Here is a 27,307-nt window from a genome sequence, read left to right as displayed (position 1 = left end):
GAGGGTGAAATCACCCCCTGGCCAACATAAGGTGGACAATAGCAACAGGAGAGTGTGCCAAACACTGGCACGGGGAAAATGGCTATAACAGCCATATCCCGCCCCAACAATACACTCCCTCCAGGAGGCATTAATTCCCAAACGTCCATCAGCTGGGAACCTAGCATTCAGAACTTCTAAGTTTATGAGGGACACCTGAATCAAACCACCACACATGTGTTTACATGATTTATTCTTGTTATGCTTCTCTGAATAAATATCTTGACGAAAATATTTTCTCCCATAAGTGTTACATAACCTTTTGCATTCCAAGTTTGTTCTTTGAGGTGCTGCTAACAAATCAACTCATCTTAATGCTATCAGCAGAAATATATCACATACTTCTATTTTAAAAAAATTAATGTCATCAGTACAATAATTAATAAAGAGTTTCACAATAGGCTGATAGTTGGTATGTCTAGTAACATTCTTCATGGTGTGCTGGGCTAGATAACATCTAGACTGTAGTTTGTTTATGAAAATATAATTCCCATGAGATAACCAATAATGCATTTATCTACTTGTTTGACTGTCACACACACCACTAAAATTCTCATTACAAAAGTGTTAATACATTACTGTTTATTTTGGGGCCAGAGAGAGTAGCTTCATTGTAGGTATGCATGCTCTTTAGTGTATTTCCTGCATTTAATGTATATTAACTTCCCCATATATATTAATTGTATTTTACTTTACCATTTGACAATTACTCTTACAGGACTACATTTTTAACGAGGCAAGGTTCTTTTATTAGAATATCAAGCTAAGTGCATTAGCGAAATTTTTATCACTGTGGTAAACTACCTAACTAGGTAGTTACAGGGCTCTTAGAAGGAAAGAAGCAAGGTGATTGTGGTAGAGAATTTTGTAGATAGCAATCCCATTAGAGGAGGAAATAGAGGTGGCCCTTACCATTCCCACTAGGAGGCAGGAAGTAGAGAAAGAATGGTATAATTTAGAGAGAAATCTAGATACTCTAGTTCTGGGGATTTTCCATCATAAAATGACAGCCTCATAGCTAATAGAAATCAGTTATGACAGCAGAAAGGGAGGTAAGTTTCAAGGTACAATATTGAAATTATATTTACAACTTAGTTTAAATGTTTTTATTAAAATTTCTGAGATGGGGTTAGCTTTTTTTAAGTTTGTAGATGGATTTTACCACTAAAAAGACAAATCTGTGGTCTGAAAAAACAGTCTTAAAATTTTAAATGTGAAAAATTGTTTATACTAAAATAACTTGAATCCATTTGTTTCATGTTGTTTGTTTTATCCCTAGAGCCAAATGTGTGTGTTGACAATCATTATAAAGTTAGGATGGGGCTGGGAGGTTGCTCAGTGAATAAGAGCACTTATTGTACAAATGAGAACTTGAGCCTAATCCCCATATCTTGCATAGAGAGACAGGCATGGCCGTGTAATTTCAGTGCCAAGAGGCAGGAGGATCTCTGGGGCCCACTGGCCAGCTAGTCTAGCTAAAAAAAAACCTGAGATCCAGGTTTAGTGATAGACTGTCTCAAGGAAGTAGAACAGAATAACAGTAGTAATAAACATGGTTCATGGATTTTAAGTCATTTATTAGTAATAACTTTAAATTTATATTATTATGGAAATATACTGAGTACACTCCTACAGATTGTCTGATTAGTTGTTTTTTAAACGGTGCAATGTAAATGTCACATTATTCTTGTATAATACATTGTATTACTGTATTCTCTGCTGTTCTTTTATTCTACTTATGTCTGTTAGGATTCTGGTTTCTGCATCAGCATATTGAATTGAGGATCATCATTACATAAATTTTAATAGAATTTCAGTGAATCCTACATATAACAAATATGGTTTATATAGATTTAACCAGATTTTCAGACTTAAGTTCTATCAACTTATTATTTAACAATCCATACATTCAACAAATATTTATTGATTTGTGGTGATTTGTTATTAATATTATTATTAATATTTGTTATATTTATTATAATAATATTAATATTTACTGATTTGTGTGCCACCTTGTACACATGCATGACGTTGTGCACTTTGGTCACCTTACATGGGACCTGGTGAGTCAAGCATGGGTCATTAGGCTTCACAGACAAGCACCTTAACCACTAAGCCATTTCTCTAGCTCAACTCTTATTTTAATAAAAATTAAAACATTTTGCTTGCTGTTGTGTCTTCTGTCCTTCATTAGGCTTCTCCTGGGCCAATTCAATGCATAAGCCATTTAGGGAGAGTTACCACCTTCAGAGTCCTTTAGGAGATCATAGATCTTTCAATAATCCACATGTTAAATTGGAGTATATTTCCACCTGGAAAACCTCAGCTTTCTTAAGCATACTTATCTACATGGGGTTACAGTATATAATATGTGTGTGTGTGTGGGGGGTAGTTGTAATGTCTGAAAACTCAAAATAGCAAGATGGTTCTGTGATTAAAGTAAAAAATGCCATGTGAACTTAAAGTATCATGCTAATATTGATACATGTTGTACTATTTTATTTAATTTTAGAAGTTCAGTAATTCAGCATTAAAGATGCACATATGATGTACAAATATATACTGTAAAGATAGTATGGGAATTTACGAGGTTTTAATCCTTTTATCTATTTTAGGACTTTCTTGGACAAGTGTTTTGTACACTGGGGGAGATTGTTGGTTCACAGGGAAGTCGCCTGGAAAAGCCAATAGTGTGAGTATTTTTAATCATCATCTGATGAAGTATATAGTTTGGAATTCATGAACTTAGGGCTGTAGACCAAAAATGGGCTTTAAAACCTTATTGGGATTTCCTTTCTTCAATAATTAATTTTGACATTTTTTACATAGGATATTTTGCACATAAATGGTCATATGCCATGATGAAAATGTTTACAAGATGAAGTGACCAGATTTTAAATGGAAATTTATTCCGTCTGATTGTATTATTATTAGATTTAATACTTTTTGAAAAAGAAATTCACTCCTTTGTGTCAGGGACTATATGCAACACCACATATATATCATGTGTTTCATTAATGTGTACTTGATGACTGAGATTTTAATGGTCATTGTTGATTACTTTTTGCTGGGACGGCACAAACAAACATCTATTTGCCTCAGATAGAGCACAAATTACAAGTTAATATAATTGTTAGATCCATTTCCAGGTTGGTACACCATTGAGTTTTAGGTGCTTACTTATGGGAACTTGGAAAACAGATTTCAATAGAGCATGTATAATCCCAAATAGCTGTCCCTTGACATGGTTAATGGACTCCCCAAAGCTGCATAGATGGAGTCCCCCTTCAATTATCCTTCCACACCCTGTGTATACTAGTACCTACAAGACCATGTATATCTGAGGTAGGAGTGTGCAGCTGTGAGGAAGAAGTATATGGAATCTCAGGGGTAGTTCTGATGTTCTTTCCCACCCACCCCTTCTGTATAGGAAGATCAATAGACCAAAGCTTGTAAGAATCTCATGAATATAGGTAATTGACTCCTCTGATTTCTACTCTGATTTCCAGATAGCAATGGCCATATCATTACAGAAGATACCATATCAGAAGACAGATTTCCACAATTTTTTTCTATAAATCTGATCTGTAGAGAATGCCATATGTGTATAAATGTTGGGAGAAGGCATTCATTAACAAGCATACTGTCCATCCTCCTTCAGTTCCTGGGACTGTATATAGCTTTTTGGTCAACTGCATGTGATTATTTAGAAGATTTTCATGTTCCCTTCTTCTTCCTCATTCATCCCCTCTCCAATTCTGATAAATTGGATTAATAATCTGTTTACAAGAAATCAAAATATATAGGAAGAATAGACTAGTAATTGCAGAAATAAGCACAATGCCAAAAGTCTAGGAAAATTTTAAGTTTCTTTATTCACCCTTCTTAAATTCAAAATAAATAACTGCCAACTCCATATTCTTAAAGACTTAAGATGGCCTCACATTTCTGTGTAAAATTGAACTATATACCTAGGGTAAGTGCTATACAAAAACTTAATGTCTTTTATTTGTTGATTTTCTTAGAAAATTATCCCCAAATATCACTTTGCAGGTATACACATATCTATTACCTTTAAACTTTTTTTTTCATTTGTGTGTGGGGGAGGTGTATATAGGTACACCAGAATCTGTTGCTGCTGCAAATGAACACCAGATGCTTGTACCACATTTTGTACTTTGCTTTTTATGAATGCCGAGAAATTGAACCTGGCCCAGCAAGCTTTGCAAACAATCACCTATAACTGTTGAGCCATTACCACAGCCCCTCTATTTTTCTTTTAAATATTCCTTTCATGTATAATTTATTTATACATATTTATAGGATTTAAATACTTATCTTTAAAATATATTTATGCTCAATTTAGTAAGTAATAAAACTAGGTATCGTGTTTCATGCTTTTAATCTCAGCATCAGGAAGTTGAGGCATGAGGATTGCCACAAGTGTAAGGCAGTCTGGCTATAGTGTGAGATCCTATCTGAAAACACCAATTTTTTTTTTTTTTAAGTAGTAATAATCTTCAGAGTAAATACAACCATTTTGCTAAGTACATATGATTATTGCATTTTCCTGTTTACTGATTAGAATATAAGAGAGTTCCTGGAAGACCACTAAATATGTCTTATTTTTTTGTTAAGATAAGTCAATATTATTTACTATGCCCCCTTAAAGATGCCTTTAATATTCTTCAAGGGAAAGCAAACACACATAACAGATTCTAATTTAAGATCAGAATGATAGAATAGAGATTTTTCTAAACTGGCAATGGGATTTTTAAATTGGTGAGTTTATCGGAAAATTTTATCTGCTCTTCTGCCATAAAAGGAAATGACAATTCTAATTTCAGAAATCTGCTAAATTTCAAATAATGATTCCCAGTGTCACATCCTCTTTTTATTTTGAAACATGTTAGACAGTAGAGATGTGATGATTGGTATATGTGGTAGATATAGCATATCATAGGATTATATACTGGTTTCAGCTAATTCAGAATTTTCATTTGGAGAGGATCAGCACTGACCAATTAATTCTACATGATATGAGTACCTTGGATAATGATTGGAAGATTATGTAAATGCTACCAGAATATGCAAATGTTGGTACATTATGTATATTTTACATAATCAGAAAGAAAGGTGACTTCTGAAATAGGAGCAGCATAATGAGGCACAGCTTTTGATACCATTCATATGACATGGGTGGTTTTTAAATACTGTGTTTCATCTATAAGGTATTTTTAAAATGTAGATAACTCTGTTGAAGGTGTTGACATTATATCTATAGTGCAATTTAATCAAAATTCTAAGTATGAGCCGGGTGTGGTAGCTCACACCTTTAATCCCAGCACTCCGGAGGCAGAGGTAGAAGAATTGCCAAGAGTTTGAGGCCACCCTGAGACTACATAGTGAATTCCAGGACAGCCTGAGCTAGAGTGAGACCCTACCTGGAATAACAAACAAAAAGAAATTCTTAGTATGTTTGTTGTAATGAATCTTTTAGTTAGCCTGACCTTATTAAAGAGTTTTCACATACAAATATTAAGAAAGGCATTTATTAGAATATTTGAGGGGTGGGAGATTTTGATATTTTTCTCAAAAAGAATGGCTATGCAAGTGTCAATAGTAGGTATAATAAAATGCAGAATTTGAATGCTGCAGAGATGGTTACAAAAGAAAGAAGGAAAGAACAACTATTAAAATTACAGTGGTAAATTTTTATGTGGAAGATTCTAATTACTTGAGATAAATGGAATAGATAAAAGAGGAAATCAAAACAGATTCACTAACAACAGGGAATACAACAGGAAATGATGGAGAGAAATGGCAAGGTTGGAGGAATGCATTTTTTTGTGTCAAGGCAAGCTGTGGAGAAAGGATGAAGTCAGAAAACCAGGAATGTTGAAATGTTAGGTAGTTTGATAACAAACACAGCTCCTAAAGATAATATGTTTTATCATGTAGGATGTGAAGTCTTGGGATTTACAACAGTATATGGCACAAATGGTGCCCTTCACATTGGGAGGTGATGGGTATTTCAGAAGCAGGCTTGCATCTGTTCTTCATAGTCCCCACTGTTTCACCCCACTCCCATTTTGCAATATGGACCACCTTGGCCAGGTCTTTGCTGTCATGTAAAAGATACACTATAGGATAGTCACCAAGCACTGAAATGTTTTATGATTTTCCTCATGGCTTGATTTAAAAATGAGATTTGTACATTCTCATGCTTGCAGCTAGTACCTTGGCAATTGTGTTCAGGTGTCTAGTGGTCTTCCCTGTTAAGCTGGGCATACACTTCTGAATTGTGTGCAGCACAAGCAACTTCCTGAGACAGATAATACACTTGCAGTTAACAAAATTGACCCATCCTGAATTTAAAAATTGTTCCTGTATCCCAACTTTTGTTTATTTTAAATGCCATTATCTAAGTGTATTAGCATTTATTTAGTTTGTTTTAGATTAGAAATTTATTTTCCAATAGTCTCCTATTTATATTCTATGCCATTCAAAATATTCACTCATTCTCATCTTTTAAAATGGCCCAAGTTAAATTGTTTTCTGAAAAGATATTCAGGATGATTTCTTCCCACTTCTTCATTGTGATTATGTTACAATATCTTCTAAAAGACAGTCTTTATGAATAGATAATTATAAAATTTGGGGATTTAAAAGGCAAAGCATGGTTCTACCTTATTCATTATTAACCAAGCCCTTTATAATTACGGTAGGTTTTTAAAAAGGCAAAATGATTTCTTTTGTGTAGCCACATATCTCATTAAATAATCAGAATTTGAATTTAAATTTGAACTCTTTTATTTCTATATTTAAATTATGGTTTTTATTTTTAAAATTTTATATATATATATTTTTTTATTAGTTTTCTATTCTGCAAGTACAGGCAGTTTGGTACCATTATTAGGCTCATCCGTGACCTACTTCCTTCCCATTGGCCCCTCCTTGTTGAGGTGTATGGATCGTGCATTATGGGGTAAGCCCACAGTTATTGGTATGATAAATGTCTCTGTATATCATGATCCAACATGTGGCTCTGACATTCTTTCCAGCCCCTCTTCCGCAAAATTTCCCTGAGCCATGTTGGGTTCATTTTTGGTCTCCTTCAGTGATGAGGTTTTGGGGGCCTCTGGGACTCTGGCTCTCTGATTTGGTAGGAGTTGGTTTTTCTCTGTGTTGGTCTCCATACCCCTTGTGCTGGTATCTGGCTCATCAGGAAAACAGCACCCTTGCTTGTTTTGCCAAATTTTCCTTAGTTTCAATCAGGGCCTTTTTGAGGTATGATGAGGTGGCTCTCTCCTTAGGAACTGCATCTATCTGAAAAAGAGAAACAGATTCTTCAACAGAGAGTAAGTTAGCACCAGGTCAAATGAGATAACCCTTACTTTTTTTTTTTTAATTTAATTTATTAGTTTTCTTTTCAGTGAATACAGGGAGTTTGGTACCATTATTTAGGCCCATCTGTGATCTAACCCCTCCCATTAGACCCTCCTTGTTAATGAAAATGGGTCGTGCATTGTGGAGTTAGCCCCCAGTTATTAGTATGATAAATGTCTCTGCAAATCATGACCCAACATGTAACTCTAACATTCTTTCCGCCCCCTCTTCCACAAGATTTCCCTGAGCCATGTTGGGTTCATTTTTGGTCTGCTTCAGTGCTGAGGTGTTGGGGGCCTCTGAGGCTTTGGCTCTATGATTTGGTAGGAATTGATTTTTCTCTGCGTTGATCTCCTTCCCCTTTGTGCTGGTATCCGGTTCACAGGAAAACAACACCCTTACTTATTTCGCCAGTTGTCCTTAGTTTCAGTTGGGCCCCTTTTGAGGTATGTTGGGGCAGCTCTCTTCTTAGGATCTGCATCTATCTGGAAAAGAGAAGCAGATTCTCCAACGGAGAGTAAGTTAGCACCCGGAAAATTGAGATAACACTTACTTTTTTGATAGACAGTTTGATAGGTGTCGGCCCTCTTATACCCCGTGATTGATGGTAGCTTGATATTGTAGAGTGGGCTTGTGTTTGGGTAAGATCTTCTCACTCATCTGCAACACCTAACCTGAATCTGCCCAAGATGCCTTACATACCCAGCAAGCACCTCATGGACTAGACAATAAGATGTATGGGAGGGCGGGGAGGGAATCAAAGGATGGAAAACAGTAATCTGGACCCAAACGGCAATAGTACCATAAAATTCTACTTCCTAAAAGACAGACCAGATGGCTGAACCTTCACTAGACCCTTACAGGAAACACCTGAACCACAAGACACTGGAGAGGGTAGGATCAAGACTGACCTAAATCTCCTACATCTTCCCTCCCTCCCTCTCCCCCTCTCCCCTCTATCTCTCTCCTCTCTAACTCTTGTATATTAGTTATCTTTTTCCTCAATTTCTTAGTGGACACTGACCTGTAACCCCCACTTCCAGCTTGGGCCTACCATCCACAATGAGCTTTTGATCAGAGAAACCTACAAGGTTTCCCAAAACAATGACAGACTTCTGTCAGAGTACTTGATGACCCACCAAAGGCCAGTGGTAAGACCCTATTGCTGAAGACTCCATACGCAGCTGACGCGTAAAATGGAATGACATGGCTGGAAGCCAGGAGAGAGTCACTCCCCAGACAGTCAGCGTGTCTAGGGCCAGAAGGCGCTACATAGGCAACTGGGGGAAATGACCAAGATCTGTCCAAGCAACACATTGTTTAACCTAATTAGCAACAAATAACCGGATGTGATGCCCACACAAGTGCAATAGTGGTACACAGCCATGGTGAGGAATCAATTGCTCTTGATTTGGCTAACTGATCCACTCAGTGGTACTAGACCCTTAGCTGGAGCTGGGAAACAAGTCAGAACCATACCCAAATACTATTTTTGTACAGAGTTTAATAGGTATAGGCCCTCTTGTACCCCATGATTGATGGTAACTTGACATTGGAGAGTGGGCTTGTTTGGATATGATTCTGACTTGTTTCCCAGTTCCAATTATGGGTCTTGTACCACTGAGGGGATCAGTTAGCCGAATCAAGAGCAGTTGGTTCCCCACCATGGCTGTGTGCCACTATTGCACTTGTGTGGGCATCACAACAGGTTATTTGCTGCTACATAGGTTGGACCATGAGTTGCTTGGACAGATATTGGTCGTTTCCCCCAGTCGCCCATGTAGCACCTTCTGACACTAGACACGCTGACTGTCTGGGGACTGACTACTCCTGGCTTCCAGCCATGCCATTCCATTTTATGTGTCAGCTGCATATGGTGTCTTCAGCAATAGGGTCTTACCACTAACCTTTGGTGGGTCATCAAGTACTCTGACAGAAATCTGTCATTCTTTTAGAAAACCTTGTAGGTTTCTCTGATCAAAAGCTCATTGTGGGTGATAGCCCCATGCTGGTACTGGGAGTTAAAGGTCAGTGGCCCCTAAGAAAATGAGAGAAAAAGGTAACTAATATATAGGAGTTAGAGAGGCGAGAGAGAGAGAAAGGAAGAGGGAGAGAGAGGGAGGGAAGATGTAGAAGATTTAGGTTAGACTTGATCCTACCCTCTCCAGTGTCTTGTGGTTCAGGTGTTTCCTGTAAGGGCCTGGTGAAGGTTCAGCCATTTGTTCTGCCATTGAGGAAGTAGAATTTTATGGTACCTTTGCCATTTGGGTCTAGATTAGTGTTTCCCACCCCTTCAATGCCCTCCCCTCACTCCTCATCCCTCCTAGTGAGTAGTCCATGAGATGCATGCTGGGTGTGTAAGGTAACTTGGGGTAGATTCAGGTTAGGTGCGGTAGATGAGTGAGACTATGTGGCGACATTTTTTTTCTGTGATTGGGTAAGTTCACTGAGAATGATCTGTTCCAGGTTCAACCGTTTTCCCTCAAATTTCTTTGTGGCATTTTTTTCTTACTGCTGTGTAGAATTCCATTGTGTATATATACAAAATCTTAGTTATCCATTCTTCTAGTGATGGACATCTGGGTTGATTCCAGCTCTTAGCAATTACGAATTGAGCTGCTACAAACATGGCTGAGCAAATCTCTCTGGCCCGTGGTTTGAAGGTTTTAGGGTAGATGCCCAGTAAGGGAATAACTGGGTCTGTTGGTATCTCTATAGTCAGCTTTTTCAGGAGTCTCCATATTGCTTTCCAATGTGGTCGTACCATCCTACATTCCCACCAACAGTGGATGAGTGTTCCTACTTCTCCACATCCTCACCAGCATTTATTTTCATTTGATTTTTTGATGTTTGCTATTCTTATTGAGATAAGGTGGAATCTCATAGTTGTTTTAATTTGCATTTCTCTGATGATTAGGGATGATGAGCATTTTTTTAACTGTGTGTTTGCCATTTGTATTTCTTCCTCTGTGAACTGCCTGTTCATCCCTTGCCCCATATTGTGAGTGGGGTGTTTGACTTCTTACTGTTTAGATTTTTGAGTTCTTTGTAGATTCTAGAGATTAGGCCTCTAACAGTTGATACCCACAAATATTTTCTCCCATTCTTTGGATAATCTGTTGGCTTTGCTTATTGTATGCTTGTGTGTAAAGAAACTCTTCAGCTTCATGTGTTGCAATTGGTTGAGTGACTGTTTAAGATCTTGAGCTACGGGATTTTTGTCCAGGAAGTCTTTTTACATTCCTATATCATGGAAAGTACTTCCTATATTTTCTTCCAGTAGTTGTCGAGTTTTTGGTCTTATATTGAGGTCTTTGATCCATTTGGACTTGAGTGTAATGCATAGCTAAATGTGTGTTTCAAGTTTCAATTTCCTGCGTAAGGTTATCCAGTTAGTCCAGCACCATTTGTTGAAGATGCTGGCTTTTTTCCAGCCTATATTGTTAGGACCTTTGTCAAATATCAAGTATCTATAGTTGCTTGACACAAAGTCCATGTCCTCAAGTATATTCCATTGGTCTATACTCCTGTTTTTAAGCCAGTACCATCCTGTTTTTATTACTGTGGCTTTGTCATATAGCTTTAGATCAGGTATGGTGGTGCATCCAGTAGTATTTCTTTTGCGGAGTATATGTTTGGATATGTGAGGCCTTCTGCCTTTCCATATGAAATTTGAGAAAATTTTTTCTACGTCTGTGAAGAACACTGTAGGGATTTTAATTGGAATTGCATTAAATCTCTATATTGCCTTTGGTTGGATTGTCATCTTCACAAGGTTATTTCTACCTATTCAGGAGCATGGGAGGTATTTCCATTTTCTCAAGTCCTCCTCAATTTCTTTTTTGAGTGTTTTTATGATTTTGTTGTATAGGTCTTTCACTTCCTTGGTTAACGCTATTCCAAGGTATTTTTTTTTCTTTTGCTATTGAAAATCAGACTATGTCCCTTATTTCTTTCTCTATATCTTTGTCATTTGCATATAAAAAAGCTACTGATTTTGGTGCATTGATTTTGTATCCAGCTACTTTGCTATAGAAGTTAATCAGCTTCAGGAGTTTTGGGATGGAGTCTCTCGGGTCTCTTACATATACAATCATGTCATCAGCAAATAGAGCTAACTTAACTTCTTCCTTTCCTAATTGTATCCCTTTTATTTCCTTCTCCTGTCTTATTGCATGAGCTAGGACTTCCAATACTATATTGAAAAGCAGAGGTGAAGGAGGACAACCCTGTCTTGTTCCAGATCTTAATGGGAATTCCTCCAGTCTGTCTCCATTAAGTATTATTTGGGCTTTCGGAGGTTCATATATTGCCTTCATTACGTTAATATATGTACCAACTATGCCAATTCTCTCCAATGTTTTGATCATGAAGTGATGTTGTATCTTGTTAAAGGCCTTTTCTGCAGCTATTGAAATGATCATGTGGGTTTTATGTTTAACCTTGTTAATGTGGTGTATTAGATTGACAGATTTCCATATGTTGAACCACCCTTGTGTTCCTGGGATGAATCCCACTTGGTCCATGTGGATGGTGCTGTTGATGTGTTGTTGGATTTGGTTTGTGAGGGTTTTGTTCAGGATCTTTGCATCTAAGTTCATTAGGGAAATAGGCCGGTAGTTTCCTTTTCTTGTGGCATCTCTGCCTGGTTTTGGAATTAGGGTGATACTAGCATCATAAAAGAAGTTGGGGAACTTTCCCTGTTCTTCAATTGTGTGGCACAGTTTTAGGAAGATAGGTTTGAGTTTTTCCATGAAGGTTTGAAGCTGAGAAGCCATCTGGTCCTGGACTCTTCATTTTGGGAAGGATATTTATTACTTTTTCAATCTTCATGAGTGCGATGTGTTCATTGAGGTGATTAATCTGCTATGAGTTTAGCTTTGATAGATGGCATGTGTCCAGGAATTTATCCATCTCCTCCACATTATCCAGTTTTATGGAATAGAGGTTTTTGAAATAAGTTTTGATGATTCTCCCAATTTCACCTTTGTCTGTTATGATCTCTCCTTTTTCGTTTTGAATTTTGTTAATTTGAAGCCTCTTCTTTTTTTGCTTGATCAAATTGGCCAGGTGTTTGTCAATCTTATTTATTTTTTCAAAGAACCATCTCTTTCTTTTATTGTCTTCATTGTTTTCTTGGTTTCTAATTCATTAATTTGTGCTCTGATTTTAATTATTTCTTTCCTTCTGGAGCTCTTTGGGTTGGATTTTTCTTGCTTTTCCCGTGCCTTTAGGTGAATGGTTAGGTTACTGATTTGATATCTTTCTGTCTTTTTTATGAAGGCATTGAGTGCTATGAATTTTCTCCTGAGGACCGCCTTCATTGTGTCCCATAAGTTTTGGTATGATGTGTTCTCATTGTCATTCAAATCCAGGAATTTTGCAATTTCATTTTTTATTTCATCCACTATCCATTTATTGTTTAAGAGTGTGCTGTTCGGTTTCCAGGTGCCATTGGGATTTTTGGTGGGTCTTTTGTTGTTGATTTCTAGCAATATAGCATTGTGATCTGATATCATGCAGGGAGTTATGTCAATTTTCCTAAATATGTGGAGGCAGTCTTTGTGACCCAGTATTTGGTGTATTTTAGAGAATGTTCCATGGGCTGCTGAGAAGAATGTGTAGTCTGTGGATTTGGGGTGGAAATTTCTGTAGATGTCCATTAGGTCTAAGTGATTTATGGTTTTGTTGAGAGCTCTCTTCCTTCCCTGTTGAGTTTCTGTTTGGATGATCTGTCTATTACTGATAATGGTGTATTGACGACCCCAGCTATGATGGTGTTGGTGGTTATTTCTTTTTTATTGTCAAGTAGGTTTTATTTTATGAACTGTGGTGTCCCTGTGTTTGGTGCATACAGATTTACGATTGTAATATCCTCTTTATGGATCATTCCCTTGATAAATAGGAAGTGGCCTTCTTTTTCTTTTTGATTATTTTTGGTGTCAAGTTTATTTTATCTGATACTAATATACCTACTCCTGCTTGTTTCTTATTTCCATATGCTTAGAATATTGTCTTCCACCCCTTTACCCTGAGGAGGTGTCTGTCTTTAGTGGTGAGGTGGGTTTCTTGAAGGCAACAGATTGAGGGGTCTAATTTTTTGATCGATCCTGATAGCTTGTGTCTCTTGATGGGTGAATTAAGTCCATTAATGTTTAGGGTAATGACTGTGAGGTTTGATTTGATCCCTGCCAGGATAGGGCGCGGGATGGGACGTAGGATGGCACCGGGATGTGGGACAGGGCGCAGGACCGTCTGTAGGACCGGCGGGGCAAGGGATGGTGGTGGGACATAGGACAGGTTGCAGAACTGTGCGCAGGAGGGCAACGGGGTGCGGGACGGTATGGAAGGCAGCAGGGTGTGGGACATGACATGCAATGGTGGCGGGGCGCCTTGGAATGGTGCACAGGAGAGTGGCAGGTCACAGGATAGGGTGCGGGACAGCGGGAAAGTGCAACACCTATTTGGTGAAATGGGTGGTGTACCCACCCATGAGGGGATCCGAGATTCCCTGAATTCTCCCCTTCTGACCCCCCACTGACAAGAAGACCCAGAAAGCCCTTAATTCCTTGCCTTTTCTTCCTCGGGATTGGCAGGGCAACTAGGTGATCGCCATCTTGGCTGGAGGTCTGGAAAATGTCTCCTATTTTTAAAATTTAAATTTTGTTCCATGTTAGTGTGAAAATGACAATTATTACTTTACAATATTTGATAAGAATAAGAATTAAAGTGAAATATTTGAACTTGATGCTCAAAAGCTTTTAGTCTAGCTTTTATTTATACCTCAAAACATTTTTAGTTTCCAAAAGTGTCTCCTGTCAGATTTAAGCTGTCAGCAATACATTTGTTATATCTTAAGTATCATATACTTTTGCTCTTCTCCAACTGCTCCTCAAATGAGTCCATTGCTGTTCAAGTTTTATCTGTAGCCTTTGTTGAGTCTTCTGTGACTCATGACTCTTGCTTTATATTGTCCCATCATCATTTAAGATCACTCCCATTAAGCATCATGTTTTCTCATGCTGTGAGATTATATCTAATTTACTGTGTGAATCTGTCTATCTTAGGAATCCCAAGGATGAACTCAGCAAAGTCTTGACCAGATTGAGTATCAGTTTAAGAAAAATTGCCATTGCCTCCTATAGGGAAAAAGTAGGCATGAGTGGCTGTGTATAAGAAAGTGAGGAAAGAATCCAGGATTAGTGACCAGAAAGTAGAGTCTCACTCTAGGGAGGATCAGGACCTTCAGGGATAATAAGCTGTTTTGTGTAAAGGACATTGAAGAGAAAAAGGAGAACAAGAGAGCAATGTCTACATGTGTACTCCATCCTGGTGGAAGATAAGGGAGGTTCTAAAAGAGACAGAGAGTTTCCTGACAGCTATGAAGAATATAGGGACAGGGACCCAGAAGCAGGTGGTAATTGGAAGACCCAGTCTGGGCTGTCCAGTAGACACAGTTTTCCCAGTTTTGACATAGGATTCAAAGAACCAGATGAATGCTGAGCTCAACAATAGACAACTTGAGTGAGGAATAAGGTGGAAAGGAAACTCATGAATAATACAGAGAACCAAGACAGAAGAGGGCCTGAGGGCACTTGAGCCTGAACCCTGTAATATTCTTTGGTCTACAGATCTGACTCCTATGTCTACTTATTTATGTGTACCTGTGAATTCATGTGGAGATCAAGAATTCCTAGAGAAGAAAGGAGAGGGTGGGAAGGAGGGAACTTGGAGAATGGCTAGGCTTAATAGAGCAAAAAGTTTTTTAAAAAGGACATAAACTGGGCGTGGTGGCGCACACTTTTAATCCCAGCACTCGGGAGGCAGAGTTAGGAGGATCACTGTGAGTTTGAGGCCGCCCTGAAACTACATAGTGAATTCCAGGTCAGCCTGGGCTAGAGCGAGACCCTACCATGAAAAACCAAAAACAAACAAAAAAAAAAGGACATAACTTTATTGTAGAGGTTTATACATGTGAAAATATAATCAACTTGGAGATGAATTTTGACACTCCCCCAAAATGTTTTTACTTGACTATAAATTTCCTTACAAATTAGTTTGCTATTTATAAGAGATTTTTTCAAGTATTTTATTTATTTATTTATTTGAGAGAATGAGAGAGACAGATAGAGATTGAGAATAGGTTGCCAGGGCCTTGAGCCACTGCAAACAAACTCTAGATGCAGGTGCCACCTTGTGCATCTGGCTTTACATGGGTACTGGGGGATTGAACCTGGGACCTTAGACTTTGTAGGAAAGTACCCTAACTGCAAAGCTATCTCTCCAGCCCCTGGTTTGATATTATTATACTCTATAATTTACATTATAGAGTGGGAAGAATACTGTACTGGAATCAGAAATGATGTGGAGACTCATCTCTGCTACTAACTTAGCATACAAAATGACATAGTTACAGTCATACTGTGTTAGTCAGCCTACCATCACTATAGTAAGGACCCATGGAAAAACTTAAGTTTTAACTCAACATTTCCAAGTTCTGTTCTGTCATCTAGTGGTCCCATTGCTTTGGTACTATACTAACAAAAAAAAAAAAAAAAAAAAAAAAAAAAAAAAAAAAACATCATAACAAGAAATGGGGCAGCAGAAACCCTTACATTATAGCTGGAAGATGACAAAGAGATGAAGGTTTCAGGGTTCCATCATCCCCTTGAGGGCATGCCTAAAGACTTCTATCAGGCCTTACCCCTTAAAGTTTCCACTGCCTCCTAATATTCCTACCCTGGTGACACATAAGACCCAAACTATAGTATATTATGTATCTTTTGAATTTAATTTAACTTCTGACAATTTCATATATAATTGTATTGTGGTCATATTCAACATCATGACATTTTATTACCTCTTTACCACTCCAACTATTTTCCAATCCTTTTTCTACTTTCAAGTATCTTTTTCTATTTTGTTTTCTTTTATTGTGACCAACAGTTAAATTAGGACTGCTTGCATGACATGTTTACGAGTTATTTACTCAAATGAAGACAATCTACTTGTGGCGACAACAGTGAAGAACATGATTTCCTACCCCCAGTAGCTCCTGAATGAGTGTGGTACTTTGGATGTATGTCCCTCATAGACTTGTTTTATTTTATTTTATTTTTGTTTGTTTTTTGATTAAAGCTTGTAACTAGGACTTCCAGATGCCTGGTTGGAAGAGGTGTAACTGGGGGTAGATCCTACAGCGCAGCGTTAAGATGTGTTTTGGGGCATATCTGATTTCCAGCCCCAAGATGTAAGAGTGCAGTCTGAGCCCTGGCGGGAGTCCGTGCTGCCTGCTGCTGATTCCTTGCTGTTCGCTGCCCATTTGTGTTTGTTCTTTCTGGTGTTTGCTTGCTGTAGTTTTTTTTTTTTTTTTTATTATTATTATCTCTCTCTCTCTGGATGTATGGAAGTAGCTTCTTTTGCTGCAGATAGAACTTCACCCTGGATCTGTAAGCTTGAAATAAGCCTCTCTCTCCTCTGAACTGTGCCTGGTTTGGATGTTCATGCCACCATCATGTAGCTGACTACAACTAAAAGTTGGCACCAGAGAGTTGAGTTTGCTGCATGGTGAATCCGACCATGTAGATTTTTGTCTTTTGGAACGTGTCTGCTGGAGGAGGAATATATATGGACTTGGTACTTGTGACTGACTGCAGAAGCCTCACAGTATGATAATCCAAGTTTTATGGGCTATTCTGGTGAGAGTTTAAAAATGCTAAGTGAAGAATGAATTATATTTGGAGGCTTTCTTACAATTTTCAAAGGGGAAGTGTTGCAGTCCGGTTCGCATTGCTGGTAGAAATCACCCAACCAAGAGCAGCTTCTGGGAAAAAGAGTTTTATTTTGGTTTACAGTCTTGAGGGAAAGATCCACAATGGCAGGGGAAAACGATGGCATGAGTAGAGGGTGGACATCACCCCCTGGCCAACGTAAGGTGGACAATAGCAATAGGAGAGTATGTCAAACACTGGTATGAGGAAACTGGCTATAAAGACCATAAGCCCGCTCCCAACGATACACTCCCTCCAGGAGGCATTAATTTCCAAATATCCATCAGCTGGGGAGCTAGCATTCATAACCCCCAAGTTTATGGGGGACACCTGAGTCAAACCACCACATTCTGCCCATGTTCCCATAAACTGATAACCATACATGACGTAAAATGCAATGCATCCTTCTAACTTTAAAAGTCCCCATATTTTTTACCAATTCCAATGATGTTCAAACATCCCCATAGTCCAAGATTTTTTAAGTGAGCCATAATACCAAAAAATAACCTCAAAAAACCCATAATGGCACGGAATAAATATTCACACTGCAATAGATGGCATTGGGCATAGCAAAGAAACATTTAACCAATACAAGATTTAAAACAACTAGGGCAAACATCAAACTCTGTAGCTTCAAGTCCAACAACTCTAGCCAGTGACAAATCTCCAAGACTGATAATTCTAACCAGCAACAAGTCTTTGGCTTTCCAATTGTGATCCTCCAGCTAGGCTACTCACAGGCCTGGGAAACTTCATTGGGGCCGGCAGCTCCTTGGCAGCCATCTCATGGTCCCGGCATCTCCACTGGATCTCCACTGCAAGCCACGGTTCATCCTCATGGCCCCATGGGGTCTCTATGTAGCAACCAGCAAACCTGCTTCACACTGCCCATGGCCATTTCCAAAACACAAGACCATGTTTCAAACCCAATGACCCTCTTTCCTTTGTTCTGTCTCATTTTGCCTGTTAACCTAGGAATTCAGCAAATAAGTGTAAGGGAAAGGGTGATCTTAAAGCAAACATGATTATATTATGTAAATTATTATCCAAACATAAACATTAGAAACTATTTTGTTGGGCTGGAGGGATGGCTTAGTGGTTGAGGTATTTGCCTGCAAAGCCATAGGACCCAAGTTTGATTCCCTAGGACCCTTGTTAGCCAGATGCACAAGGGGGACACGCATCTGGAGTTCGTTTGCAGTGGCTGGAGATTCTGGCATGCCCATTCTCTCTCCCTTTCTCTGTTGAATAAATAAATTAAAAATAAAATAAAATAAAATATAAAATAAAACCATTTTTCCTATTCTGAGTGTGTAGGTATACATCAATGTGGGAGAATAAAATAGAGTGCTGTTTTCATTAACTTTTGTTTTATAATGCAGTTTCATTCCTTTATTGACAATATCCCTCCCAAATTTCCACAGTGCTGGACTTATGCTCTTAAATAATTACAAAAAATAATATCAAGTCCAATATCAACTAAAAAATTAGAATTTTTTTATTTAAGACCATACTTATGTGTATACCCATTAGTAATGTTCATGTTATTCACTTAAAAATTAAACCTGATTGCCTTTCAAAGAGATGTTGGATACTTGAACAACCTAGAGTCTGAGATAGCTTATCAAAAAAATTGCAGATTCTATAAGGCCAAAAGTAGATCAAAATGTGGTACCATTTCCTTTTTTATTTGTAATAGACTTGTAAATTTTATGTATAACTGAAGCTTTTACAAATATTTAGTTGGACCACTTTCTTATGCTTGTTTTTGTCATGACCTTATGCTCTAGCATTACCTACAGAAATATAATTACTTATTACAAACAACTAGGCTGTTGACAACTGAAAATGATATAATTCTTTGTGCTACTTTGAAATTCTAGTAGGTAGAGCTAATATTATGCAAATGAAGGACTCTTCTGAATGAAAAATAATATAAATTATATGAGCAGTCATGAGAAATCTGGGCAAAATGGACACATTTTTATGAAAATAATTTCATTGTCATTATTAGAAACAATTTGGAAATTGGCAATTTGAGAAAGTTGTGGAGCCTTTGTGGGTGGAGCCCTGCTGGAAGTAGACTATCACGAATGTCAAATTTTTCTAAGTCCAGGTTTTCAGAGCTGGCTCACTCAGATGACTTTCTTCCTGCTGATATGGAAATGTGACCCAGGTTGCCTCTTGTGCTTTCTCCAACCATGATGAAATTACCTTTTAATTCTGTAAGTTGAATAAGCCCTTTCCATGTGCTGCTTTTGGTAGGGTGTTTGGTCCCAGCATTGGGACTGTAATGGAAACCACAACAAGTCCCCAAATGCTTATTCTGTCATTCTGTAGTGATGTGACCTCTTCCTTGTTCTCAAAGAAAAGTATGTTTGTTAGGTTTTGTGGTCAAGTTAGAGTTGCCTAAAAAATTATTCAGTGTTTTAGTTTAATGCTTTCTTATTGTGGGGTGGGAAAGTGGGAGAGACAAAGAGAAAGACAGGGAATGGTGGAAGTGTGCATATCAGGGAACAAGGAAGCCAAAAAGTGAGAACAGCTAGTGGGTTTTATGCAAAGAAGGAAACTTTCCGTTGGAGGGATTGTGTGATGTTCTGAGTTGGAGGGGCTTCGAGGAGGTGGTATTCCCTCTTCTCAGCCTAGAGATATCCTCAATTGCCATAACAAGTTCTAAGACCCATGGGCTGGAGAGATGGCTTAGCGGTTAAGCGCTTGCCTGTGAAGCCTAAGGACCTCGGTTCGAGGCTCGGTTCCCCAGGTCCCACGTTAGCCAGATGCACAAGGGGGTGCAAGCGTCTGGAGTTCATTTGCAGTGGCTGGAAGCCCTGGCGTGCCCATTCTCTCTCTCTCCCTCTACCTGTCTTTCTCTCTGTGTCTGTCGCTCTCAAATAAATAAATAAATAATTTAAAAATATATATTAAAAAAAAGAATTTATAAAAAAAAAAAAAGGATCTAAGACCCAGTCTAGGCATGGTCCCATGGGAAGCGGAAGTGAGTTCTGGTACTCTTGCATTCTAACTTTTTTGTTTACATATAAAAGACAGTTTTAAAGGTGTGGGGAAGGGGAAGCCTCATGGAGTGATGTATATATGTCTCACTGATTTGTGCTGAATTGGAGCACTGTTTTGAGATGTAGGCTCCCTTATCTTAGGGTGTCTGGGTCAGAGGCCTATATCTATATACTTGGATCAAGAGGAAAAGGAAGTTTACATTCCATACTAGAGATAGAAAGAGGCCTGTGAGTATAAGAATCAAAATAGCTATTTAGGAAATAGCAGCTATAAATATAGGCAAATATATATAAATAGTTTCATGTATGATTAATAACCCAAATTAATTAATTTGTTAAGGATTCAAGTTATTATAAGAAGCATTTTGAAACTATCTAAAAATCTTGACCTCTTAATTGAATCTGTAAGGTGATTTTAAAAGGTGCTATTAATGTTTGGCATTTTTGATTGCCCACCTTTTAAGACCTCCATCTACTTTGCAACAAGATGAACTAGCAGCTGCAGTGGCGGAAGGTGGGATGGGGCCCCCAATATGGGGGGAATCTGCATGACTGGGCTACATACCTCCTTCCTCCTCTTTTCCTATCTATGTAATAACCTGGCAAATCAATCCAGTGGTTGCTGCCATTATGATTGGTAAACTTAAGTTTGTGGAAAAGGCAAACCTATAACCTTTTAGAAATTCTGTCCAAGGCCAAATTTCAGGCAAAGGAGTTCTGTTCTTTTCCCATCCATGGGAGTAGCTGGAAATCTTTTTATCTGTTTAGAAGTAGGGCAGAAGCTATGTCAGGTAGGTCTAATGTCAACCAGAGCAACTGTATTATATGGTGGCGGATTTGAAAATATTGACTGGGCATTTATTAGAAGAGTACAGAAAAAGTATGGAAACAGTTTGGCGCAGAAAAATTTCAGAATGATAATCAGAAGGATTTTTAAGGGAGAAGAGAGAGAAAAAAAGGGAGAAGAAAGAGAAAGTAAAGGGAGAGTTAAAGAAGGAAGGAGAGAATGAAAGAAAGAAAGAGAGAGAGAAGCTAAGGGTGGGAGGGAGGGAGGGAAGGAAAGGAAGAGGGAAATTGCTGTCTGCCATTGTGCTATGTGACAAGGCTCCAGAAAGGCAAGATGCTTGATGGGTCAGATCTAGAAACCTATTGAGTGAATGGAGTGTCTGTCACTGTTTCCTGCATGTTATTGTCTCATCCTCAGGACTTGAACTATAACTTATTGGTTATAAAATCATTGTTGCAGGTAAAATTCATTACATTGAAATTGCAAGGTTAAAATTTATAGCGTAAGAGGTTTCATGAAGAGTACACTATGTAAAATTTTAAACAAAAGTTGTAATTTCAGTTTTCTGACATATTTTAAAAGTGAATATATCTTTTACTTTGTGATGGCTGTCTTACTAAAATCTTAGAAATGACATTTAGCTAATAATTTAGGGATAATGCATATTACATGTTAAGATAAATGCATCAGAATTAAATGAATCATTGGTTTTGAAGAATGAATTTACTTTTCATCTTTAGAAATGATAGTGTTCTTGTCTACTTAGACTTCTAATAAGCTAATAAACTAAAACTAAGTTTGTTTTTCTTACATACTAATAGTTTCAATTATTGTGCTGCATGTTGCTGTGCTTTTTTGTGTGTTTGCTTCTTTAGAGGGACTCCTGAGATGTGGTGGTCAGTTTGGAATAGTTGGCCTATTACAGGCGCTGCCAGGCAACCTAATGTATTGTGTATGTAACTACAAATTATGAGTATTTCATATTATTGTATTCTCACTGTTATGCTCTAAACTATAGGCACACTGGTTATAACTACCACTAAATAACATTTATCTAGTGGTATTTTAGATATTTCCTTAGATCTGCCATTAAACTCACCCAATCAATTATATTTACCAATGAAAATCTAACAGTTTGGAATTGATTTTTGAATTTACATTTATTTTTTCTCTAGGCACATATTTACTAGGTTAGTCACCACCTAGTTTCCTGGTATTTCAATAGAAATTAGGAAACATAAATTAATAAAGGTGAATTTATTTACAGTTTGGCCAAACTAGAGAAAGACACCTAGTTCTTTCCACCTTTTCTGTAGCAGTGCTACAATTTTACAGAAGAGGAAAAACAAGGCTGGAAAATACATATTTGTGTTATTTTTAACCACGAGATAAACTATAACTGTGTAAAACGTCTTCCCCCATGACTGACAATTTATTCCTGAGGCTCTTATTCTGGTGTCAAGGTTTCTTAGTCGCTCCCTTTGCCAGCATGGGATTCCTAAGGAAGTTTCATTTGGGGGCTTCATTGTTTTAGGGACCTTGTTTAAATAGTCTAATAGCCAAAAGAAGGGACCTAAGTGTCTCCTTTAGATTGTTTCTTCTCCTGTAGCATAGAACCAAGTTGACAAAGATCTAGAGTACTTATGACCCATTGTGATCCTCCCTGTTAACTTCCTTCTAGTTATAATCTCATTCATTTTGTTGTCTCATCCTCATGCCTGATTTTAGCTTTCCTTGTTGTTTCATGAACCCCAGCTAGTTTCCATGTATGCACATACCCCACCTGGTTTGACCACTGTGGATTCTAGGACAGGAGCAATCCAGTATGCTGATGCACAAACACAGCTCTAACCTCAAAGGAAATATGAGATTGCTTACTGTGGAGACAAGTATGAGTGACTGTGGCCCATGAGCACAGATATGGGCTACTCTAAAAAGCATATTACAATGTGGTAATAGTTTCATCAAATTTTAATAGTAACAGAACAAAGGAAATTATAAATCAAGGTTTGTTTTTTTTAAGCATTAGTGGAAGCATAAGCTAGGCAATTTATAGCAGAGCAGGGAAATTCTTCTATAAGCGTCACATGCTATCTGAGGTCACTTTTATCCTTTGAGTCCATGGAAGCTAGAACCCGTACATATTTAAAGCATTAGTGTAAGTCACCCAATACAATTTATCTCCCAAACTGGAACATTCCACCTCTCTACAATCACTCAAGGAATAAGCAGTTAATTAGCCTTGTAGGATGTTTAGCACAGGTGTGGCTTTATTCTGAGTGCTCCACATTCTGGTGCCATTATTGACTCTTGGTCTCCAGTCATGCTTATCTTGAATGTGCTATGACACTCATGAGCATGTTTCACCTTTCATCTTGTGTAGATTTTTTTTTTTTTTTTGCCATAAAGGTGAGTCATGAAAAATAAATAAATAAATAAAGGAAGAACCCAAGAACAAGACTGATGTTTTAAAACTAGGTATGGCCCCTGCACTTATTTGTTTTATTGCTCGCTCACTTGCTTGCGCGCGCACGCGCTCTCTCTCTCTCTCTCTCTCTCGCTCTCTCTCTCTCTCTCTCTCTGTGTGTGTGTGTGTGTGTGTGTGTGTGTGTCTGTCTGTCTGTCTTACAATAAAGAGATTTGTCTTACATCTTTCACTCCCATCCTTGTCGTGCTCGTATTTCTGTTCTTTACCTAAGCAGCTGCATCCATGTGAGCTTTGGGTTTCACTCCACTGGGACACACAACTGTTTCCACACTATGCATAACTCCTCTTTTTGTTCCTCACACCACAGTCACAACAGATAATCCTCTAGGATTCTTCCTGTAAAGCTTTTCAACTCATGCTCTCTAGCCCATTGCTGATCCCTTCACCTGGCTTTCTAGGGCTGAGTCCTCCTCAGAGCCAGGGCTACTGCCTGCGCAGTGCTGGTCTTGTTTGGCCACTCTTTGGCTATAAGTACTCCACCACCATGACTCTCCTCTTTGTTTTATTTAATGACACCATCATTTTTTATTTACTTCCTGGCTGTCTGAGTGTTTTTTCCTTCACATATTCCAGAAATTTTATGTGAAGTACCAGGTGAAAAGGTTTTCTTGAAAAGTCTCTTTGCTTTTGCTAAATCTCTAATATGTCCATGAATCAACAAAATTTATGACATTTTCTCCAGTGTATGTTAACATGAGTGACCTGTTTTTAAATTACTGATTTCATGTGTCACACATATGCCATCCATGCTATGTCATATGCTACTCATATTTCTCCCTTTGTCACTTCTCCCTAAAGAGCACAGGTACCCATGAAGTCTCACTATGCCCTTAATGTGAATGATCATTTTATCGTAAAAGCTCCCTGTATCATTATACATTTTTAAATTTTTTTTCTTGTTAACAACTTCTATAGTTACAGACAATAAAAGGTGTTTTTCCTCCCCTCCCCCACTTTCCCCTTCACAACTCTGCTTTCCATCATATCCCCTCCCTCTCTCCATTAGTCTCTCTTTTATTTTGATGCCATCGTCTTTTCTACTATTATGAGGGTCTTATAAAGGTATTGCTGGGCACTGAGAGGTAATCTGGGTTGCTTTTTTGGGTTTGGCTCCCCTGGGATCTGCACTAACTACTTCTTTCTCACTCTCCGAAGGTTTCTGCTATATAGGGTTTGCCCCACTCTCTGATCCGGACACACTTTCTAAACTAGATGCATCTGAGATCTGGTCAGCAAGTCCTTGTGCTTTCTTCAATGGGTCATCCCAGTGGTCACTGCCATCTGAAAAGAGAAGCTTCTCTAAACAAAAGTGAGAGTAGCATTAATATATGATTATGAACATTAAGTGTAGTGTTTTTTTAAATAAGATAACTTGGGGTTCTATTTCATTCTTTCTGCCTTTCTCATTCTTTTTCTTATTGGTTCCAAACTTTTTATCTGTTTTACCTATCCCTACCTCCATTGCCTTTGTGCAGCAGCCTTCTTAGAAAACTGTAGTATTTGGTCTAGAGAGATGGCTTACAGTTAAGGTGCTTGCCTGCAAAGCCTAAGGATTCAAGTTCAGTTCCCCAGTACCCACATAAGACAGATGCACAAAGTGGCACTTGTGTCTGGATTTTGTTTGAAGTTGTTAGAGACTCTGGCATCCCCTCCCCTGTTTTTTCTCCCTCTACCTCTTTCTCTCAAATAAATAAATATTTTAAAAACAAAAATGAAAGAAAACTGTAGGGCTCTACCAATAGGCCTTAATATATGTCATCTCATTCAGCATCTGCCTCATTTGTGTGCTTTAGCTCCTATTGGCCATTCTGAATTCAGATCCAAAATTCACCCCTCTTTATGTTCCTTTATTTTGAAATCTCCACAATTCTCCTTATTTTAAAAACATTTATGTGTTTTAAAAGTAAGTATTTCCACATGTGTGTTTGTCTGCACACATGTCAGAGTGTCTTGCTACTGCAAACAGACATCAGAGGTTTGTGCTACTTTTTGCATCTGGCTTTACATGGGTGCTGAGGAACCAAACTTGAGCCAACAGACTTTGCAAGTAAGTGTCTTAAAACCACTAAGCCATTTCCCTATTATCCTTAATTTTCGAGGAAACCTAATCTCAACTTTTTATTATGTACTTGAGACTCACCCTAATGTCCCCAAACACTCATCTTGTTATTTGTGTTTCCTTTAGAAGATCCCAAGACAATGCATCCGATCACTTATTCTGAAAGATACATTTATCTTACTTTCCTATTTATTTTATGCATATATGTGCTACTGTAACAGAGCACCTAGGACTGGATGATTTAGGAAGAATAGATATTTGTGCTTTCATAGTTCTGGAGGATCAGAAGTACAAGCAAGGTGTCAGCCCCAATGGGGACTTTCTTGTTGCATCCTTAGTTAATGGAAAGAACAAGAGCAGTGAACAAATTCTCTGCCTCATATGGCAGAAACACATGGCTCTTTCCATAGCATAATCTGTTTATGAGGGTAGAGTCTTCTTAAACACCCAGAAGGCTCTGCCTGCCAACACCAATGCATTGAATATTAAACTTCCAACACAATTTAGAGGGGACATAGTCAAGCCATAGTGATATGTCATCACTTTACCCCACTTGGCAATGTATACTTATTTTTTAATATTTTGTTTATTTATTTGATACACACACACACACACATTATATATATATATATATATATATATATATATATATATATATATATATATATATATATATATGGAGAGAGAGAGAGATTGAGAGAGACACACAGAGGGAGAATGGGCATGCCAGGTCTCTACTCACTGCAAATGACCTCCAGATGCATACACTACCTTGGGGATATGTAGGTGCTGGGGAATAAAAATGGTTTCCTCAGGCTTCATAAACAAGCTCCTTAACCACTAAGCCATTTGTCCAGTGCTGTCTTTTTAGTATACCCAGTTCCTGTCAACTTCTCTGCCAGACCTAAATCATTGTCTCATTGGTGCTCTTCCAGCAACTCCATCTTACATCATGTTTATGGGTCACTGTTTCATTTGACTTCATCTGTTTGTGCATCTATTAGTGTATCTTGACAGTGTTTTTCTTTTTACTTAGCTCTGTTAGGCTAGGGACCATTATCCTTCAATGTTGTTCCTTTGCTTCTTAGTAGAATACTTATCAAGGTTTGAACACTCAAAACATCTTTTCCAAATGATTTTATGGTATAATTTGCAATTTTCAATTGCCTGCATATGCATAGTTAAATCCACAAGCATTTATTGTACAAATAAGCAAATTAATTATGTTAATATTGCAATTCAGTAAAGCTAAGTGGATTTGTATGCTGTTTTCACCTTTAAATATTGTATATGGTTTTATTTTCATTAATATTTTACAACCAAGAAGTCGACTTGACTATTATTTTCATATATTAGGACTTAAGATACAGACATAATAATCATATTAATTATTAATTTGCAACTTAAAAATATTCATTACAATAATAAGTAAAACATTTTCATGTTGAATGTACTGCTTATATTAAAATCATAATTGCTAATAAACAGCAATTTTTGTAGGTTTATTTCAGTATCACACATTTTTTCATTTCCATTCAGTGATCACTTTAGCCAATTATTTATGTATTTTTCCCTGTAAACTTCAAGGCATTTCTCCTGCATATGTCAAGTACTTATATGCGCACTACTTCTGTGTTACCAAATTATATTTCAGTGTGACATAAATACCTCATTGATCCACTGGGTAACTCTTATATTTTTAACCAAAGTTTTTAGAAGGATAAATATAGAGAATTTTCTTTAAGCTATTTTTGTCCTAGT

General features: G+C 37.8%; 1 protein-coding gene across 1 annotated transcript in view; it reads left to right on the top strand.

The window, feature by feature from the left end:
• Window positions 1-27,307, top strand: part of Cpne8 (copine 8) — a 280,561-nt gene that overhangs the window by 109,629 nt on the left and 143,625 nt on the right. The window contains exon 6 of the mRNA XM_004662179.2: window positions 2,655-2,731. Within this exon, the coding sequence (XP_004662236.1) occupies window positions 2,655-2,731 (77 nt within the window). The remainder of the gene's footprint in view (window positions 1-2,654; window positions 2,732-27,307) is intronic.

This window comes from Jaculus jaculus, chromosome 6, assembly GCF_020740685.1.
Source record: "Jaculus jaculus isolate mJacJac1 chromosome 6, mJacJac1.mat.Y.cur, whole genome shotgun sequence".
NCBI classification, from domain to species: domain Eukaryota; kingdom Metazoa; phylum Chordata; class Mammalia; order Rodentia; family Dipodidae; genus Jaculus; species Jaculus jaculus.
Note: the sequence above shows the minus strand (reverse complement) of the source record. Positions and strands in the feature narration are given on the sequence as shown.